At 34.8% G+C, this 20,957-nt stretch overlaps 1 protein-coding gene across 1 annotated transcript; it reads left to right on the top strand.

Annotated features, from left to right (window-relative positions):
• The first annotated feature begins 7,438 nt into the window (after nucleotides 1-7,438).
• LOC107597609 (probable inactive glycosyltransferase 25 family member 3) lies at nucleotides 7,439-20,427 on the top strand. The gene is made up of 12 exons (XM_016288755.1): nucleotides 7,439-7,726; nucleotides 8,761-8,871; nucleotides 9,011-9,128; nucleotides 9,414-9,548; nucleotides 11,074-11,278; nucleotides 11,490-11,609; nucleotides 14,503-14,579; nucleotides 14,656-14,762; nucleotides 14,874-15,006; nucleotides 16,013-16,140; nucleotides 16,391-16,594; nucleotides 19,361-20,427. Exons 1-12 carry the CDS (start codon nucleotides 7,524-7,526, stop codon nucleotides 19,593-19,595), a joined length of 1,776 nt encoding a protein of 591 aa, XP_016144241.1. The 5' UTR covers nucleotides 7,439-7,523; the 3' UTR covers nucleotides 19,596-20,427.
• The last annotated feature ends 530 nt before the right edge of the window (nucleotides 20,428-20,957 follow it).

Below are 20,957 nucleotides of genomic sequence, written 5' to 3'. Positions count from 1 at the left end.
AAACACAGCGTCACACACAGCGGGCTTGAGTGAGTGGAGGCCGGCTAGAGTGAGCGGCGTCCGGAGGGCTTGCGGCAACCACATGTGACGACCCCGGGCTGGACTCCGCTTCGTCCACGGTGAAAGCCGATCCGGCGATCCACAGCACGAAGTTGCTGTATTTCCTCAGCGACCAGCACGGATCAGCTCTAGGCATGACGAAGCGGATATCGTCCTCTTTTGGAAGACCAAACAAAGTAATTTCGCTTTCACAACGAAACACAGCATCTCCACGACATGGCGGCAGCGGCAACAATACTACAGCGAGAATAAAAGTTACGCCTTCTTTCTTTGCGTGAACATTTGGGTGGCGTTATGCAAATCTTCCCACATAGTGATGTAGATATGTGGGGGCGTGTTAGAACGAGACGTTTTAGGTAGGCGTGGCTGACTCTTAACTTTTATAAAGAATATCTCTTTGGATTTGAGACTTTAGTCTTTGCAACTTTACGGATCTTCTTTATGCACCAAGAGCTTGTAACACTCCAAAGAGAAAGGAAAAATGTAAACTTTGAAAACTTTAAAGTCACAATGAAATGGAAGTAGCGACAGATTTTCTTCCACATTGTGACGTACATCTGAGTGTAACAGATTAGTGGTCCAATTGACCCTTCGCAAAGACCCGCCCCCCTTAGTTACTGTTGTCTGACAAGCCATGCCACTCACGCCACACATCATGTTCTCACACAGTGAAAAATACAGCACGGAGCAAAGAGGAAACCGACAACACGCCAACAGACAAGACAGTGCAGGTTACTTTAGGCATAAAACAAAGTCTCAGCTTTCAAATTTTGTCATTTTTAAGAAATTAAAAAAATGTATACAGTTTTGTGGCTCTTTAATGTGTCATTAGTTTGCTGTAGCACCTCAGTTCAAGCGGCACGTGAACCGATCATCTTTTCCTCTTTACTAGTTATAGCACAAAATAAACATGAATAAACATGAATAAACATCAGAAGGTATCTTGTTTTAACCGCGGAAAGGTGCAATTTTTCAAGTTTAAGTCCACCATGGTTAATCTAGGCCTACTCTCCTGGCTGGTTTGTGGATTTGGCATTATGACTGGTCAGATTGCCTAACAATCAAACTCCCGGCGAATGGTCAATTATGATGATCTGATTAACCATTATGAGGTCAAAACATTAAAAAAAAAATGGACATGAATTGTACGCAATAATATGCATTTACAAAACAGATCCATTTACATTTACAAAAGTCCTAACATTTCAATTTCAAATAGAATGTTTCATTTTGTCTCATTTAAATCTCATTTATGCTTATTCAAATATAGGACTTTGTGTTCAAGAAAGAATTTGGTGTTATTGAATATGAGCTTGCACATTTAATCTTATGCAAATGTGAATGAGATTTGGAAAAGGAGTGAATAGAAACATGTTCTTATATAGTATATTTCTCACACACAACGCTATTAGGAATATTTATTTTGTGTACCTCACTCCTAAATACAACCCAGCTCTGGGTAAAGTATGGACAAACCTAGCGACTGGATTGTTTTGACCCGGCGGTTGGGTTAAATATTTAACCCACCCTTCTGGTTAGTTAACTCAACTATTGTTTAAAAATGATGGCTAGCTTAAAAATTCAAAATCAGACACATAATCACTAGAGGCGTCAGCAATAATCAAAAGGCGAACATTTATTAATAAGCAATTTAAAAAATAAATATTATTTAATTATTTTTTCAACTTGATATATGTTCATTTTCAACCTTATTTTGGGTTCATTTTAAGCAAGAAATATAATAATTTTTAAGCAATAGTTAAGTTAAGTAAAACTACCCAGAAGGGGTCAGAATAACCCAATCCATGAGTTTGTCCATATTTAACCCATGGGTTGTTTTTAACCCAGCATTTTTTAACATGCAGGGAAGACAGAATGTCATACAGAATTAAAACAACATGACCGTAAATAAAGGATGACAGAATTTTAATTTTTAGCTATTACTTTTCAAATTAATTTAACTTTTTTTTTTTTTTTTTTTTTTTTAAACAAAACTTTTTTTTTTTTTTTTTTTTATTAAACACAACATTTTTTTTTTTTAATTACCCTCATGTCATCTCAAACTTGTATGCTGTTTTTTTCCCACACAACAACAGAGTGGTCTGTGGTGGTGCAGTGTGGATGCTGATGTTGCGATGTTTGGTTAGAAAACACTCAACCAATGGCATTTGATGTTATTGAAGTCTTAAGGCTGACAACGAATAATGACTTAAATTTGACTGTTTCTTATATAAAGCTATCATACGAGTTCAGAAGACTTTGAATAGCACATGAGTTGTATGGAACACATTTACAGTAAATTTATTGCACTTTTGGGGAATTTTTGTTATTGAAAAATAGTTGCATGTGGGGTTAGAAATGACACAAGGATGAGTAAATAAGAGAATTTTTATTTTTAGGTGAACTACAACCCTGAACTATTGAAGTGTCACTATACCAATAGAATTATGCCTTAACATATTTTTAAAAATAATGATAATATAGAACAATAAAATAAAATGGGTCAAAACCTCTTATAAAATATGGCGCCTGGAGGCAGACCAGCTGTGTTCATCAAGTGTTATATGGGAACCTCGTTTGGTGGGTCTCCATTCAGCACTATTACACTCTTAAAAATAAAGGTGCTTCACGATGCCATAGAAGAACCTTTTTGTCTAAATGGTTCAATAAAGAACCTTTAACATCTGAAGAACCTTTCTGTTTCACAAAAGGTTCTTTGAGGCGAAAGAAGGTTCTTCAGATTATAAAAAGGTAAGAAAGAGATGGTTCTTTAAAGAACCTTTGACTGAATGGTTCTTTGTGGAACCAAAAATGGTTCTTCTATGGTATCGCTTGAAGAACCTTTTGAAGCACCTTTATTTTTAAGAGTGTACTTCAATATGAAAAAGCAATGGTTTGCAGAAGTGTGTTAAGCAAAGCGTGTGCTTAAAAAGGTGTCACTGAATCCCACTCTACTGATGGAACAAAATCACTGCAACTGCTATGGATTTACAGAGGCAATTTCATCTAAGTGCTTTGGTCATCCTGCAGTATTGGCCTAATGGGAACATATGAGCTGCCCAATGGTCTGATTATCAGTCAATTTATCTATACCATCAACACATCCCCTGTAGCTCTCCTTCCTTAAGATGTATCTTTTTGCATTATTGTCAGCCACGAAGACAGTAAATAATTTAAATGCATTTCACTTTCACAGTAGTGCTGGTGGTATTATTAGTCAGACTCAAACTTTTTTGAGCTTCAGAAAGTGGTTCAAAATGGCATACTACCATAAACTGGAAAAAAATTAGAAACATTTCACTCAGAAATTACAAGTCAATTTCATAAACAATTCAGAAGTAATAGTAAGTATTGGTAACACATTAAATTAAATGTGAAATTTTGGAAAACAGAAATACTATTTTCTTTTAAAACATACTCCAACAGTCTTTACTTTGAAAAATCTTTTTTTTTAAATTTGACTTTTTTTGGCGTAAACAGCATGCATATTTTCTATGTAGCCTACATTAAATACCCCGATGTTTTACAATGTAAGAAAAAAAATCCATAGGAAAACAGATTATGTCCTGGCAGAAAATGACCACTAGTTTCTGTTAAAATTACAGATATTTCCTTCAACCGTAAAACACTACTAAGTGCAATGCGCAATTCAATATATTTTCTTACAAAATTTTGTATTGAATTCCCTAAAATGTGCAGTATACAAAATGAGAAGAACACTGTATCTCATGATGCAATGTGCTCAACTAGATTTTGAGCAACTAAATCAAAGTAGAACTTTTGGGCTGTGTCCGAAATCACATGCTCTCTGAGTAGCTACTTCTCTTGAATAGGTAATTACTTTGCAAAAGCTAAAAATTATATAGCATTCTATATATGAATATATGTATGAATGTGTGTAAGCTATCTGAACGCATGTCATGTGACCTACCAGTCGCTTCACTGCCATTCACAACTCCCTCCCGTGGCTTCATGGGACAATAAAGTGCCCACCAGATGCACACTTCAGAATCTAGCCAGAACAAGTAACAGGTCCTTCAGGTACTTTTCACTTACAGTTTTTTTGAATACTGTGAATTTGGACATACTACTCTTTTCACATACTGTTTTTCATGTACAATGTAGAAGGAAAATATGCGATTTTGAATGCAGTTTAAATGAAGTTTTATACTATTGTGCTAATTAAGTTGATTATCTGAACATGGGGCGTAGCCATCATTTCAGAAGTGAGGGGGGACAGAAATGTATATGTATATATATATATATATATATATATATATATATATATATATATATATATATATGTTGTGAAATATTTTTGCTATTTAGAATAACTGCTTTCTATTTGAATATATTTTAAAATGATTTCTGTGATCAAAGCTGTTTTCAGCATCATTACTCCAGTCTTCAGTGTCACATCTTTCAGAAATCATTCTAATATGCTGATTTGCTGCTCAAGAAACCTTTTTTAATTATTATTATTATTAATATTTAAAACAGTTGAGTAAAATTTTTCAGGATTCTTTGATGAATAGAAGGATCCAAAGATCAGCATTTATGTGAAATAAAAAGCTTTTGTAACATTATACACTATAACATTCAAAAGCTTAGAGTCAGTATAATTTGTATTTTTTTTTTGGAAAAGAAATTATAGAAATGAACACTTTTATTTAGCAAGGATGCTTTAAATTAGGGCTGGGCGATAATTCGATAACGATTATTATCACGATGTAATTTTCCTCGATAAAACGATATGAAGAGTTCGATAAATGTTCGATATAATGTTTATGCACCAAAAGCGGAACGAAACAGCACGACTCATTTGAATGGCGCCACATGGACTGTTTATCTGCGGGGATCATAGTTCAAACTGCCGCGGCGGGAGCTCACTAGAGCAGATGCGTTTACTTGGTCACGCAAGCATTAAAGGAACACTCCACTATTTTTGAAAATAGGCTAATTTTCCAACTCCCCTAGAGTTAAACAGTTGAGTTTTAACGTTTTCGAATCCATTCAGCCGATCTCCGGGCCTGGCGGTAGCACTTTTAGCTTAGCTTAGCATAGATCATTGAATCTGATTAGACCGTTAGCATCTCGCTCAAAAATGACCAAAGAGTTTCGATATTTTTCCTATTTAAAACTTGACTCTTCTGTAGTTACATCGTGTACTAAGGCCGACGGAAAATGAAACGTTGCGATTTTCTAGGCCGATATGGCTAGGAACAATACTCTCATTCCGGCGTAATAATCAAGTAACCTTGCTGCCGTACCATGGGTGCAGCAGGCACAATGATATAGTGAAAATAATGAAAATAGTCCCCAGCACGCTCCCTGTGCAAGCAGGTGGTTACGTTGGTTATATTGGCGGATGTTAGCCTATTTTCAGACGAGTAAAATCATCATTTTAAAATATATTCAAATAGAAAACAGTTATTTTAAATAGCCTAGTAAAAAAAGCTGTACTTTGGATCAAATAAATGAAGGCTTGGTGAACAGAAGAGACTTCTTTAAAAAACATAAAAAATCTTACTGTTCAAAAACTTTTGACTGGTAGTGTATAGTCAACTTTAATTTTTCTCTTATTTCTAGCTTTTAATTGGCTTAGAAATCAGATAACTGCTGGACAATAACCAATAATAATGATTTGTTTATATACTACAAACACTTTTTTATCACATAATAAGGCAGAATAGGTTCTATACTGTAATAAATGCTATGTCAGTTAGCACTGCATTGTTCATATACATTATTTATTACCTGGTGATGACTTGACAAACACAAATAAACCATATATTGTCGCATGTTTGATGTCTTCATGTTTCCAAAAGTTTGTTTTTCTGTGAAAACAACTGTTTTCATACAGCTATAGCTGGACACTTTTGTCCATATTAGGAATTTCTTCGTACGACTTTCTGCGCGAGTTTGCAAGAGCGCCCTCCGGCTTCGAGTATGAATGAAACATACATTGCACGAGTGTTTAGCGCGCCGCGATGTTCATCTCGCCTTATTCTGGGTCCGAATAAAACATCAGATCATGCACTATTCTGTCTCTTTGAATTTAAATCTATATTTATTCACACTGGCTCTTGAAAACCTCTATGCTATCACACTAGCCCGAAAAAGTCAGGGGGACAAATTTACGTGATATTAAAAGTGGTGGGGACATCTAATCTACGCCCGATGCTTAACTGGTTGATTAGCTGAACATGCTCCTCCCAAACTTTAATAAAACATAATTTAGTATCCCTCTCAAGTGCAACACTGTACCAGGTAAGCTACCAAGCAAGTTTACTGTGTCAGAAATGCCATACATATGGATCCGTTTATGTGACATAAATATCAAAATGTATTCATTCACAAATCATGCACTAGGGTAAAGTTTTGTAGTCATAATATATTATTGTGCAAGGACCCATACAAAAATAAGCCTTTATTCATTGATAATTTACCCCTCTGATCATAATTTGTGTGAACAGCAATAAAAGTTGTTGGTGTTTTAATGTTAATCGTAAATTGTGTGTATAAGTAAGTTTTTTGAGTTTTTCCAGTGGGCCTATGTTGCATTAAACATGCTATTGTTGCTGTATGCAGTATGCTTGCATTCCGTTCAAAACACAGCTGATGTCTTTTTACGAACCAAACTTCCCACAATGCTTCAGTGAAGATCCAAACTAATTTCACAAACTGACATTCATTCAGTGTTGGCATTGTTTTGTAAAATATTAACGCTTTTCCATCCAAGCAGTTACACACTTTGTTTGAAGTGTAGCCTATTTGTTTGTGTATACGATATCTGATTTATGTTGACACACTAATGTGGTTTCAGTTGATTACATTTTATCAAACTGATATTGCTTAATTTTGTGTACATGAAAAAAAAACGTTAAGGAATTAGGAATGTAGTCTGGGAATTCGGACTAAACATGACAAACATTTCACCGTGAAGGCTCATCTATCTCTATTAATATCACTGATTTGGTTTGACAGAAAAAAACAGCTAAAATGGCAGAGGTTCAGGACTCTTTCTTTGGTTGCCACAAAAACAAGAAAAAAGAAAGTTACTGCTGTCCAGTATGACGAAAACCCCCAAATGAACGTCAGCATAGGGCCCTGAAACATTTTGGCTCGTGAAACAATGTAGCGAAACATGAACGCAACATTTAAACATTCGAAAATGTAACAGACGGGCTTCAGAAAAACCCGTCGTTGTGTTCCGATGGAACATTCTAAACCCTAGTCAATGTAAACGTTACAGCGAACAAAAAAATGTAACAGTACGAAGATCAAATTCTCACACGGAAGTTGTAACTCAAACCCAGCAAACAGAACACGTTGGCTCCTCCGGGTGGGAACGGAGATTTTGAGGGGGAGTGTGAAGTTTAGGGAAGAGCCCTCTTTCCTTCAGCTGCTGACGCGGATGGGACTGTTTGTGCGACGACGCCGAGGACCACCGAAATCCAACCATGTTATCTTGGATCATAAGTGTTTGGACCATTCTTGTGGTAGCACAATGTTACTTTTCAGAGGAAAATCATACCGAAGAGTCAAATATGCATCCGCCCACGGTCGTTCTAGCTATAATCGCACGGAACGCCGCTCATTCTTTACCCTACTACCTCGGAGCTCTCGAGAGATTAAACTATCCCAAAGAGCGCATCTCTATCTGGTAGGCAACTCCCTTCTCTCTGCCGTTTAAGCTTCCTGATGATCTTTCTTATTATTTGTAGATGTCAAAAGGTCAATCTTATTTGCATTCAATCACCTCCTCCCCTTGAATTTTCAGACTTTCCCCCAAAAGCTAACTAACCCTTCCCCCAACTAATAACGTTCGGGATGTATGTTTTTATTTTTAATGCACTTAAATGCATTTATTTTTATTTCATATTACAGCATACTATTGAGAAAATAAACCGGGTAAAAAGAATGTACTTTTTCAGACTTTCCCCCAAAAGCTAACTAACCCTTCCCCCAACTAATAACGTTCGGGATGTATGTTTTTTTTTTAATGCACTTAAATGCATTTATTTTTATTTCATATTACAGCATACTATTGAGAAAATAAACCGGGTAAAAAGAATGTAGTGCATAATTAAGTATTTTTTAAATAATGTTTTTTTTTCTGATTAAAATGGACATGAGGAGTCTAATGCTACATTGCAAACAGGAAAATTATTTATGACGTGTTCGTTCTTGTAGTTAATTTGTATTACTCAGTATTTAGGTCCCTGACAAATAAGAGCATCCAAGTAAAACTAAAAAAAGGAAAAATCTTACTTAAAATGTCATGTGGTGTAACTATCAAGAAATGCCATATTTTCCTTATACCTTGAATAAATCAGCGCACACATCATAATCATTATTTTTCCAAAAAGTTTTTAGATATTTTTTAGACATACAATGTTTTTTTTTTACAAACGTCATGAATTATAAATATCATTACATTTTTTAGGAGTTGCACCACTTGACATTTTATGACCTGGACTTACTTTGCCTTGTCATAAATAGGTCACTGTAATGAGGGTCTTCACAGGCCCACTCTATGATATCACTTCCTGTTGTTTATTCCTGTATGTTTATGAATGGTGGTTGCACCACATGACTTTATAGAAAATATATAAATGCATGTAAATGCTCACATACTTACTTGCATATATACTTATGTGCACTAATTCCTGTCTCTCTGTTTATTGTTTCCTTTAGGGCAGCGACAGACCACAACATTGACAATACAACAGCAATCCTGCGAGAATGGCTCACTGTCATGCAAACACAATATCACTATATTGAGTGGAGACCTTTAGATAAACCCACGTGAGATGATCATCACACAGCATGAACATATGGCAGATACCTTGTCTTGTTAAAACTGCACTGTTAAAATGTATTATTTAAGTTTTTGAAATTTAGGTGCAACCACTGAAGCTTGAATTGGTTTGTTTTATCTGCACAGGTCCTATGTAGGTGAGCCGGGGCCCAAGCACTGGACTAACGGCCGCTATGAGTATGTTATGAAACTCAAACAGGCAGCGCTGAACTTTGCCAAGAAACACTGGGCTGACTATATTCTGGTATGACCCAGTTAGAGCATATACACCCCAATTTTGGATCACACATGCTCAAATATTTATACCAGGAGTGTTAAAAAAATTTAACCAGGTCAAACTTCTTCAAAGTTCACGGATGTTCAGATCTTACTGGGTTCATAAATGTGAATTGTGCTGGAATGCAGTAGAATTATTTTTGCTCAGATCATGTCAGTGTGTTTTATATTTGTTAATATCATGACTATTATATTATATAATTAGGATTGTGTTGTCAGGTGTCATTCTTTGTGTTAATTTCCTCATCTGCAGTATTCAGACACAGACAACATTTTGACTAACCCGGACACACTGCATCTACTAATGGCGGAAAACAAGTCAGTCATTGCCCCCATGCTGGACTCACAGTCAGCGTACTCCAACTACTGGTGTGGCATCACTCCACAGGTACAGTGCAATGAATTTCCAGTTTGGAAGTGTGTATGAGTGTGTGTACATGTGTATGTTCTAACAACGCAATGAGTGATAGCTAACGTTTCATCTTGCAATACTCCACATCAATAAAGTGGCCATATCTGCGTTCACTGTTGCTATATAATATTAACAGCACTGGAGAAACTACTTTAAAGTGTATCTTCTCCATTTATAGACTAATGGTACTATAGTTGAATTAGTTGTGACGATAGTAACTAACTTCATTGTGTGTGTGTGTGTATGATATACTGTTCAACATTTTGGGGTCACAGTTTGTTTTAGTTTTTTTAAAAGAAATGTATACGTTTATTTAGTACAGATGCATTAATTTATCAGAAATGTCAGCCATTAATAGTCAAGCCATTTATATTCTAAGAAAATATTTGTATTTCAAATAAATTATGTTCTTTTGAACCCTCTGTTCATCAAAGGACAGGAAAAAAAGATATAATTTAAAACATCGATAATAATCATTTTTAGTGCTGGGCAACGATTAATCGCGATTAATCGCATCCAAAATAAAAGTCTGTGTTTACATAATATATGTGTGTGTACTGTGTATATGTATTATGTATATATAAATACACACATGCATGTACATATTTAAGAAAAATAGGTTAAGTTTATATATTCTATATATTTATATATAATATAAATTATATGAATATAATTATATACATGTAAATACATGTAAGTATTTTCTAAATATATACTGTATGTGTGTGTCTTTATATATACATAATAAATATACACAGTACACACATATATTATGTACAGAAAACTTTTATTTTGGATGCGATTAATCGCGATTAACCGTTGCCCAACACTAATAATTTTTGAGCATCAAATCATGATATTAGAGGGATTTCTGAAGGATGATGTGACACTGAAGACTGGAGTAATGGCTGCTGAAAATCAGCTTTGCATCACAGAAATAAATTACATTTTAAAATATATTAAAACAGATATATGGTTATGTTAAATTGTAATAATATTTCACAATATGACTGTGTTTTTCATCAAATTAATGCAGCATTTGGGGAGCACAAGAGACTTCTTATACAACCCCAAACATTTCAATAGTAGTTTATATATACAGCATAAAAGGAAAGATTTATTTTTGCAGTAATCTAAATAATTTACATAAATATTTACCTATATTACAGCATTCACCAAATATGTAACTAAATATTTTGCTACAAAAAGACATGAAATGTTGCATTGGAACTTCTCCATGGAAAATGTAATCTGTGATTCATTTTTAAATGGGTTAATTTACATGAATTGTCCAAATAATCTGATTCATTAATCACATTTCAAAAAGCACACTAAAGCTCTGTGCATAAACAGTGTGACAAAACAATTCCTCAATTCAGTTTAAGTGAGGATCTCCTAAGAAATACAACATCACATTTGAGGATAATAGTTCATTATAGGTCTGTTTGCTCAAACACTTTGTCCTTTGGCTGTGTTGTTCAGTTTTTCTTGTCTGTCTCAGGGATACTATCGTCGTACTGCTGAGTACTTTCCCACAAAACAGCGTCAAAGACTGGGCTGCTACCCGGTGCCGATGGTCCACTCCACTATTCTGCTGGACCTGCGCAAAGAAGGCACCAAGAAAGTGTCCTTTCACCCCCCTCACAAAGACTACTCCTGGCCCTTTGACGACATCATAGTTTTTGCCTTCTCCTGCCGAATATCAGGTATGGCGCCCCCTTCTAAACGACTCCGGCGCATCTCATTTCTCTTACGCAATATGATGACTTTAACATTTGGATTTAGTTTGGAGGGATTGAGGGAAAAATTCTTCCCTATGTCCAACTGACTGTAACATTTTTTTAGGATTGACAGTCGAATAGATTTGGAAAGAGATGGACTGAGTAAAGTTCTGATATGATTCACTCTTTGAAACAGAGGTTCAGATGTTTCTGTGCAACAAGGAGCGTTATGGGTATCTGAACGTACCTGCAAAGCCTCATCAGACCGTGGAGGATGATCGAATCAATTTTGTCCACCTTTACCTGGACTCTTTGAGTGAGTAACACTGACATTTAGATTTTTTTATTTATTATTAAATTATATTATTAGAATAAAGCTTGTGCGATAACTTGAAAATTGTACAATTTCAGGATGTCACTTTAATAGCAGCACTTAAGCTAACTGGCATGACCTTTGTGAAAAAGAAATGTACTTGTATTAAAGGTGCAACTATAGTACTTCTTTAAAGTATAGTAAAAAAGTTCTTACAGATTATATAATAATAGTAAAATAAAAGGCCACTTAAAGTGATTATATCTCCTTACAAGACTTCAAACCACTAGATTTGAATGGATTTATTTTACGACACTTTATGACCTTTTGGGGTCTTTTAAAGTTTTGGTTACCTGGACTTTAAACAGAGGGATAAAAATAAAAATACTGTCATTTGTGTTTCAAAGATTATCTAACAACATGAGTGTGATTAAATGATGACAGAATTTTTATTTTTGAGTGTGAAATACACTTTTATAAAGTGCACCTTTTAATAATGTCATATTGAGAATTTTACTTTATATAAATAAAGTATATAAGTAAAATATAAGTATATTTTAAATAATTGTCTTTTAATAATTTTTGTCATGCTTTGAAGAAATACACTTTAGAAGTCCAATTTATTTTGATGTGTTGACTAACATACTAAAGCACATGTAAAGTACTTGACTATGAATTGTAGTGTGTTATTTGATATTACATTTACAGTAAATATATTTTAAATGTATTAAATTGCACCTTTATCAATACATATGCGTAATTACAAATTTATGTAAATACATGACATATACATTTCAATAGAAATTACTTTAAAGTATATTTTAGACAGTAGAAGTACAATAGTACAGTAGAAGACAATGGAAGTAATTATGAACTATACATAAATATGTATAACATAAGTGGGTCAAAAACACTACAAATTTCAGCTAATTGAATCGAATATAAATTTAAGCTGTAAAACATTTTAATTTAATTGCAACTAACATGCAATTAAGTGTCTGAAAAATCTTTTAAAGTACATTATTTAAAAGATTAGCACACGTTTTAAAATATGCAAAAGTGCATTTCTTTTTCACAAGGGTAGCAACTGACAAGAATAAGAAAAAAACATGAGGGGACTTACGAGATGAACATTATAATATGAAATTGAAGTCACAAATGTGAGATATTAAGTCAGATTATGAGATTTTGTAATATATAAAGTCAATTTATAGGATATGAAGTCACAATAACGATATAAAGTCAATTATGAGGGAAAAAGTAACAATAACCTTTTAATTTAAAGGAAGAAACCTGCTTCCATAGCTATGAACTTCACAAAATCTGATGATCCTGCACACAGGCGGAGCGTGTGTAAGCGAGTTGGGGCAAAAATGCCCCTGCACAAACATATTAAATCTATTACGACTGTTGCTAACAAAATGAAAATGAATAGAAAGTGTCGATTGCGGCATTAAATTAAGATCTGCTCATGTTGTATTTCATTTGAGGCGTTTTTACAGTGTTGCGCATTATAACCAATCACACACGATTCTGTTGAGCTTAGGAATGCAAAGACCAATCAGAGGTGTTCAGATGAGTCATCGCTGAAACTCATCAGTTTTGAGCGCGCGCCTTCGCTGACTGAATTCCGACAGCTGTCGCGCAGATGTATGTGCAATGTAAGCAAGAGATTAATTTCACAGTGTAGACAGCTTAAGTGATTATCACAAAGTTAGTGATAATGTCACTTTCTGTATAATAATTGATTCGCTGTTTGAATAACCTTGGAAAGGAAACGTTTTATAACTCAGTCATTCTTGAGAAGTGGGACAAAACAGGGTGCAAAATTGAAAAAATTAAACCTTGTACTCAGATAAATGAAACTACATTTATGTATCTTATATGTACTAAGCTACTGAGCTATGCTTTGATACAGCCTCCCAACTTTTCTCTTTTTTAACAAAATGTGCTTTTTTTTACCTTGGACTGTGTAATATAATTTCAGCTTTATCTTTAACAGCATTCAAGATGTTTTTAACATTTCAAAACACATTCTAGGCAAGGGGGTCCAGAGTGACCGCTGCCCCTGATATTCCCTGATTTTATAAAATTTTATTGAATCTCTGACGGTGTTAACAAAAAGTGGGGACGCAACTTTAAAGTCTTATGAAACATGCATGTGTCATTAAAAAAACAACCTTGCTTTGATAGGAGATATTATTAAGTGTCGCTTTTGATAAAACAAGCTCTTTTTCATCATTAAAAAAAAAACTTTTTTATCCACTTTATTGCATATGAATGATTGAACCCTTCTCTGTGGACACATTGTTTTAGTTGTAGTGAGAGGACATTAAGAAACAAAGATTTGGTATAATAATGAGAAAATTAAACTGAAGGTGATAATTGTTAAATACACTATATTATTAATCCCTCATGACATTTAAAATATGAGACAATTAAATTGAAGGTGATAATTGTGTTAAATACATTCTATTATTAATCCTTCATGACATTTAAAATTTAAAATATTTTTATTTTTTAAAGCTAATAGCAGTTATCCTTGCTGGACCTGTTTTGTCCCACGTCTCAAGAATGACTGAACTGCCGATTTCTAATGTTTTTTTATTAAATTGTAATCCCATCAAACATATTTTATCAGGCTACATGACACCCATGTCTGGTTCTTGCCTTAAAAAGACGTGTTTATGATGTTTGTAGTTAATAGATTTGGCTGATTTTAGCCTTACCCTGGAGTTGGTCTACCCTCCGCCTATGATCCTGCAGCATAAAATGTCCTAAAGAGCTTTTGAACCCCACTGTATGTGAAGATCGTACTAATCTGGTGCTAATTAGCGATCAGCTCCCGAATCATTGTCAAGGATTTGTGTCCTAACTGAAGTCATTTCTCCCACAGTCCATGGGCCGCCAATGCACTTGTCTCGCTATGTCCACGTTCCTCCCAAACAGTCTGATCTCATGGGCTTTGATGAGGTAAAGTTGAGCGCATACTCTGTATTTTACCATTGCTTTGAGTGAAACATTCAGCATGTGTGTTTGTTCACCTCAGATCTACTTGATAAACCTGCGCAGACGTCCAGACCGCAGGGACAGGATGTTATGGTCGCTTTATGAGCTAGAGATTGATGCCAAAGTTGTGGATGCTGTAGATGGAGCGTAAGTACAGACATTTACTCCTAAGCGGAATCTTTATTCATCCCCTTTTTATATATGCAAATGATAACAAGAGCAATAATTGAGTTTTTTTTCACTGGTGTGTGCATGCAGAGCTCTGAACAGCAGCGATATTAAGATTCTAGGTGTCAATCTCTTACCTGGTTACTACGACCCTTTCTCCGGCCGCACGCTGACCAAGGGAGAGGTGGGCTGCTTCCTTAGCCACTACTACATCTGGAAAGAGGTCAGTGGCCCCTAAAACTATTTACATAAATGCCACTTTGTTTGATATTTTGTTATCGCTAACACTTTACAATAAGGTTCCGTCAGTTAATGTTGGTTAATGCATTCGCTAATATTAAATAACAATGAACAATTCATTTATTACAGTATTTATCAAGCTTTGTTAATTTTAGTTAACTGTTAATGTTAGTTGAGGGTTATGAAATAACATTATTATTATCATTCTAGCATTATATTAACAGATACAACTTTTAATTATTAATGTATTACTAAATGTTAAAATTAGCATGGACTAAGATTAATAAATGTAATAAAAGTATTTTTCATTGTTAGTTCATGGCAACTAGTGTGGTCAACTAATGTTAACAAATGGAGCCTTTTAAGTTCTAAAAAAGAACTTAAGAAATATCTTGAATTCTAATGCTGAGACATAAATACATTTTTAAGCATGAGCAGCTTAGTTGTCTTAAGTGTTGAATCAATGTAGCTAAAATTCACAATATAAAAAATGTAAAAAGTTTGAATGTCTCTTATAGTGTCTTATGCTCATCCAGGCTGAAATTATTTGATCAAAAATGGTGCCAAAAGCAGTAATATTGTGAAATATTATTACAATTTAACATAACTGTTTTCTATGTGAATACATTTTAATATTTTGAATTTTCAGCATCATTACTCCAGTCTTCAGTGTCACATGATTCTTCAGAAATCATAATAATATGCTGTTGAAAACAGCTTCATATTTTTATGGAAACTGTGATCATATTTTTTCAGGGTTCTTTGATGAATATGAAGCTCAAAAGAACAACCTTTATCTGAAATAGAAATCTTTGTAACATTATAAATGTTTTCACTGTCACTTTTGAACAATTGAATGCATCCTTGTAGTGTTAATTTCTTTAAAAAAATCTTATTGACCCCAAACTTTTGAATGGTAGTCTATATTAAAATTGAAACATGCTGTGTTTTTAGTATGTCAAAATGATTTGCTGTTCTTTGAATCATAGATGGTAGATATGCAGCTAGACAAGGTGCTGGTCTTTGAGGACGACGTGCATTTCCAAGCCAACTTTAAACGTCGCCTGATGCGGCTGATGGAGGAGGTGGAGCAGGTGGAGCTGGATTGGGACATCATGTGAGTGACACCTGTCTGTCACACGGTTGCTGTGGTAACTAGAAGAAACCAGAATCAGAATATTGCTTTTGCTGCAGTTATGAGGAAGACTTCAGTTTTGCTTTTATGATTTTATAACATAAATTTCCCATATCCATGTAAACAATTTCAAATTCTTATTTAAAAGATACACGTGCAATCCAACAGTAAACTCATCACAGATGTAGTGCCCTCATCAGGTGTCTTTAAATGTTGTGGTAATCTGTTGCAGATACCTGGGCAGGAAGAAGGTGAACCCCGAAGAGGAAGTTGCAGTGGAGAATGTGAGGAACCTGGTGTACGCTGATTACTCCTACTGGACGCTGTCTTACACCATCTCTCTTCAGGGAGCTCAGAAGCTCCTGAACGCCGAACCGATATCCAAGATGCTTCCTGTGGATGAGTTTCTACCCATCATGTATGACAAGCACCCCAAGTGAGTAAAACAGTATTCAGGCCTAAACAAATTTTACATTAATAATTCACCCAAAAATGAAAATATAGTCACCCTCTGGCCATCCAAGATGTAGATGAGTTTGTTTCTTCATCAGATTTGGAGAAATGTAGCATTGCATCACTTGTTCAGCAATGGATCCTCTGCAGTGAATGGGTGCCATCAGAACGAGAGTCCAAACAGCTGATAAAAACATCACAATAATCCACAAGTAATCCACACCTCTCCAGTCCATCAGTTAATGTCTTGTGAAGTGAAAAGTTACATGTTTGTAACAAATCCATCATTAAGACGTTTTAACTTCAAACTGTTGCTTCTGGCCAAAATACGAGTTCTCTATTCATTATCTTGCTTTCTCCAGTGAAAAAGTCGTCTTGTCCGAATCAGGAGAGAACTCTGCACAGATCAAGCACTGTTTACAAGCAAAACCCGTTCTAAACAAATATGGCGGTAGATTTTGATGCGAGGACAATGGGATGGATTTTTTTCACAGAAGGAATCATTATTTAGATTATGGACTTTAGCCAGAAGCGAGTCAAGCGACGATTTAAAAGTTAAAATGTCTTAAAGGGGTCATATGATGCTTTTTAAAAGATCATTATTTTGTGTATTTGGTGTAACAGAATATGTTGACATGCTTTAATGTTTAAAAAACACATTATTTTTCAAATACTGTACATAATAGTAGGTCCTCTATGCCCCGCCTCTCTCAAATGATGGGTTTTTTTACTTACAAAAATGCTTCTTTTCAATTCACAAGACATTAATTGATGGACTGGAATGGTGTGGATTACTTGTGGATTATTGTGATGTTTTTATCAGCTGTTTGGACTCTCATTCTGACGGCACCCATTCACTGCAGAGGATCCATTGGTGAGCAAGTGATGGAATGCTACATTTCTCCAAATCTGTTCCCATGAAGAAACAAACTCATCTACATCTTGGATGGGCTGAGGGTGAATACATTTTCAGCAAAGTTTCTTTAAATTTTCGAATGATTTGTAGTGTTTGAAGAGTGATGTTGCTCATTTTGGTTGAGAAAGTATGCGTTCTCACCATAAAGACATATGCATACTGTCATTTTCTCCTGGATTACTATACGAGTACTATATATTTTTGCAAAGTAGGACTGACTGAAAATAGCTTACCACAAATGTGTGCTTTGTTTAAAAAAAAAAAAACTGTCTACGTAGTTTCTTAACTATGTAATAGTCATTTGATTTTTATAGACAGAGAGTCAAGACTCAAGCCAAGAAGGAAAGCCAGATCTTGAGATGGCATTAGCTTTGATTCCTCAGCGCGAGTGTGTGCTGTGGATTGGCGTGATGCCATCCATTTTCCCCTGTCCGTTTCCTCTCCATCTCTGACTCTTACTCATTTTGCTTGGCACGTCCCGCCTGAAGCTCCTCATCCCCACAGAGACAGATCAGAGCAGCGTTATTCAATCTCTCCAGCGATCCGGCGTGCTGCTGCTGCCCTGCTGACGACTAACCCTTTAAACACCCTGCCCTGCCTTCCCCGCTACGCATTCCAGCTAAATGAGTTGCTACTTTAGCCGGTGTTTGCTGCTTTGCTCTCCTTCCAGGTCTGACAAAGCCAAGGGCCCTCTGCCAGCTGGCCCAGTACACACATTTACCCTCAGTACATGAAGTACCTCTTCAGGCCTCTGCTGAAAGTAATTGATATTTTATTAATTTATTGGGGTAAAGTCGAGCAGCACGAGCCCTAAAGCGATTCGCCATCTGATTCTGGATCCAAAAGAGACATTAAATAGATAAGCGGTGACCTCTTTCCTTAGAAAGGTTGTAATACAAGCATCTCTAGTACTTTTTAAAATTGGGATAAAATGGGAATTTATAGACAGACACAGGAATATAAATATAGTTCCCAGTTATATTGTATTATTATATCATATTGCTCATACTAAGTGGTAGGCATTTTTTAACGTTAGGTTAAAATATGGATATAGTGTAAATACATATAATATAAATATTATATTATTAGATATTATTAGTATCATAGCACTCATTGCCTGGTAATTATATTATATTGCTTACACTTTTGATAAAATTGGATAAAATATTTTATAGATACACACATATTATAGTAGAATTTATTTTATTTACTTTTATTGTATTGTATGTATATTATTTATATTGCATATACTTGGGGATAAAATATGGATTTTTATTATATTATATTATATTGCTCATACTGAGGGGTAGACATTTTTTAACATTAGGATAAAATATGGATATAGTATAAATACATATAGTATTAATATTATATGATCAGTATTATTATATTATTAATTATCTTGCCTGGTTATTATTATATTATATTATATTATATTATATTGCTCACAGTGAGGGGTAGGAACATCAGGATAAAATATGGATATAGTGTAAATACATATAGTATAAATATTATATTATTAGTATAGTAATATTATTAATTATCTTGCCTGGTAATTATATTATATTAATTATATTATATTATTGCTTACACTTATGGTTAGGGATTTTTTTAATATTATATAGTATAATTTTATTTATATAGTATTATTTTGTATTTTAACCATCATATTTTTATTTATATTATTTTATGTACATTATTTATATTGCTTAAAAGTATGGTTAAGGGGTCTAGTGATGTCACATGAAAATATTTGTACCCTATTTTCTAAAGCCTATAATCGTAAGAGCTCAAGTTACTAAAGGGTTTTATTTTGGTGTTTTCTCTCAATAGTGAGGACTACAAATCCCATTTTCCCAATCGGAATCTGATGGCCTATTCCACACACCCCCTTCTGGTGCAGCCCTGCCATCACGCCGGGGACCCGGAGTGGGTGAGCGACACCGAAACGTCTACGCTGTGGGATGATGACAATGTGCGCACGGACTGGAGGGGCTCGCATAAAACTCTCAAGGGTTCTCAGCCACCGGCCGGCCTGCAGAGAGCCACCTACAAGGACGAGTTGTGAAGTACAGCCCCAAAGCCACATGAATGGAATGAATGGGCATTTTCTAAGAGCAGAGGGATTAGGAGGAGTGAGCAGCTCTTTATAAGGGCAAATGTCACTCATCACGGAGACCTCAAAACTGTGGAAGAGACGAGGGAGACCTGGGACCAATCCTTAGGAAGAGACTTTCACTCTACAACAACCAAAATAATTTTTTTAAATCCGTATTTTTCTTGTTTTCCAGTAAAAAATATCTTCAACAAGATACACTTACTTACTTAGTAAAATAAAATATATTAATATGAAAGCTATTAAGACCTGTTTTCATGCCAGCACAAGTCCAACAATGAGAAGATTAGAAACATCAACGTTAAAAATAGAAAAAAATGTCTTATTGGAAAACAAGAACTGTAAAGGCAATAGGGTGCAATACATTTGATGACTCTTATATTTGACCACGAATTAAGAGGAAAAACTTTTTATTATATATTTGAGGGTGAAAGTTTTTGTCCATTTTTTTAGTATGGATTAAGCAAATTTTGCATTTCTATTAGGTTATTTTTCTTTATTAACAATATAAAAAAGGACATTTGATAGCTTTTATACAGTTTAAACAGCTGTCATTAGGCTCAGACAATCAAACAAACAGAGTTTAGTGTATATTAGAAATGGTGTGTGTGGTGAAATTTTTTTTTTTTGGTGCATTTTTGCTGTTCATGACAAATTTCTGTTCCCATCATTTGTTCTTATTTCTCTTATTTATTTCTCTTCCCTGTCTTTTCCCCTTCTTTGTCTCTCCAAACTGAACAGCAGGACCAAATGAAATGACGTGATAAGAGAATGCATGGCAATTTTGGAAAATTTGATTGTTTTTGAAATAAAAAAATAAAAAGATTTTTGAAAAATTACAGTGTTGGATGTCAGTGCATGCATTTGATTCTCACAGACATTTTCTTCTTGTCTCTCAGACAGAGAATAAATACAGAGGCAGTAAACCCATTACTAGTTAGGCCTAGAATATAATCATAAGGTGTTATAAAATTCGACTAAGTTGACTTACCTACACACTTAAAGGGATAGTTCACCCAAAACTTAAAATGTTATGTTTATCTGCTTACCCCCAGGGCATCCAGGATGTAGGTGACTTTGTTTCTTCAGTAGAACACAAATGATGATTTTTAACTCCAACCGTTGCAGTCTATTAGCCGTATAATGCAAGGCAATGAGTAAAAAAAACATCCAAATCCAAATCCAAATTAAACCCTGCGGCTGGTGACAACACATTGATGTCCTAAGACACGAAACGATCGGTTTGTGCGAGAAACCGAACAGTATTTATATCATATTTTACCTCTAATACACCACTATGTCCAACTGTCTTTG

Source organism: Sinocyclocheilus grahami, unplaced genomic scaffold (assembly GCF_001515645.1).
Source record: "Sinocyclocheilus grahami isolate Dianchi unplaced genomic scaffold, SAMN03320097.WGS_v1.1 scaffold234.1, whole genome shotgun sequence".
NCBI lineage: Eukaryota > Metazoa > Chordata > Actinopteri > Cypriniformes > Cyprinidae > Sinocyclocheilus > Sinocyclocheilus grahami.
This window is presented reverse-complemented; position numbering and strand designations above follow the sequence as displayed.

What these genes read in the sequence shown, in the direction of transcription:
- LOC107597609 (XM_016288755.1), top strand. Translation starts at nt 7,524, where the DNA reads ATGTTATCTTGGATCATAAGTGTTTGGACCATTCTTGTGGTAGCACAA. An exon ending in AGACCTTTAGATAAACCCAC is followed by an intron (nt 8,872 to 9,010) that starts GTGAGATGATCA and finishes TTATCTGCACAG; the next exon opens with GTCCTATGTAGGTGAGCCGG. An exon ending in ATCTCATGGGCTTTGATGAG is followed by an intron (nt 14,580 to 14,655) that starts GTAAAGTTGAGC and finishes TGTTCACCTCAG; the next exon opens with ATCTACTTGATAAACCTGCG.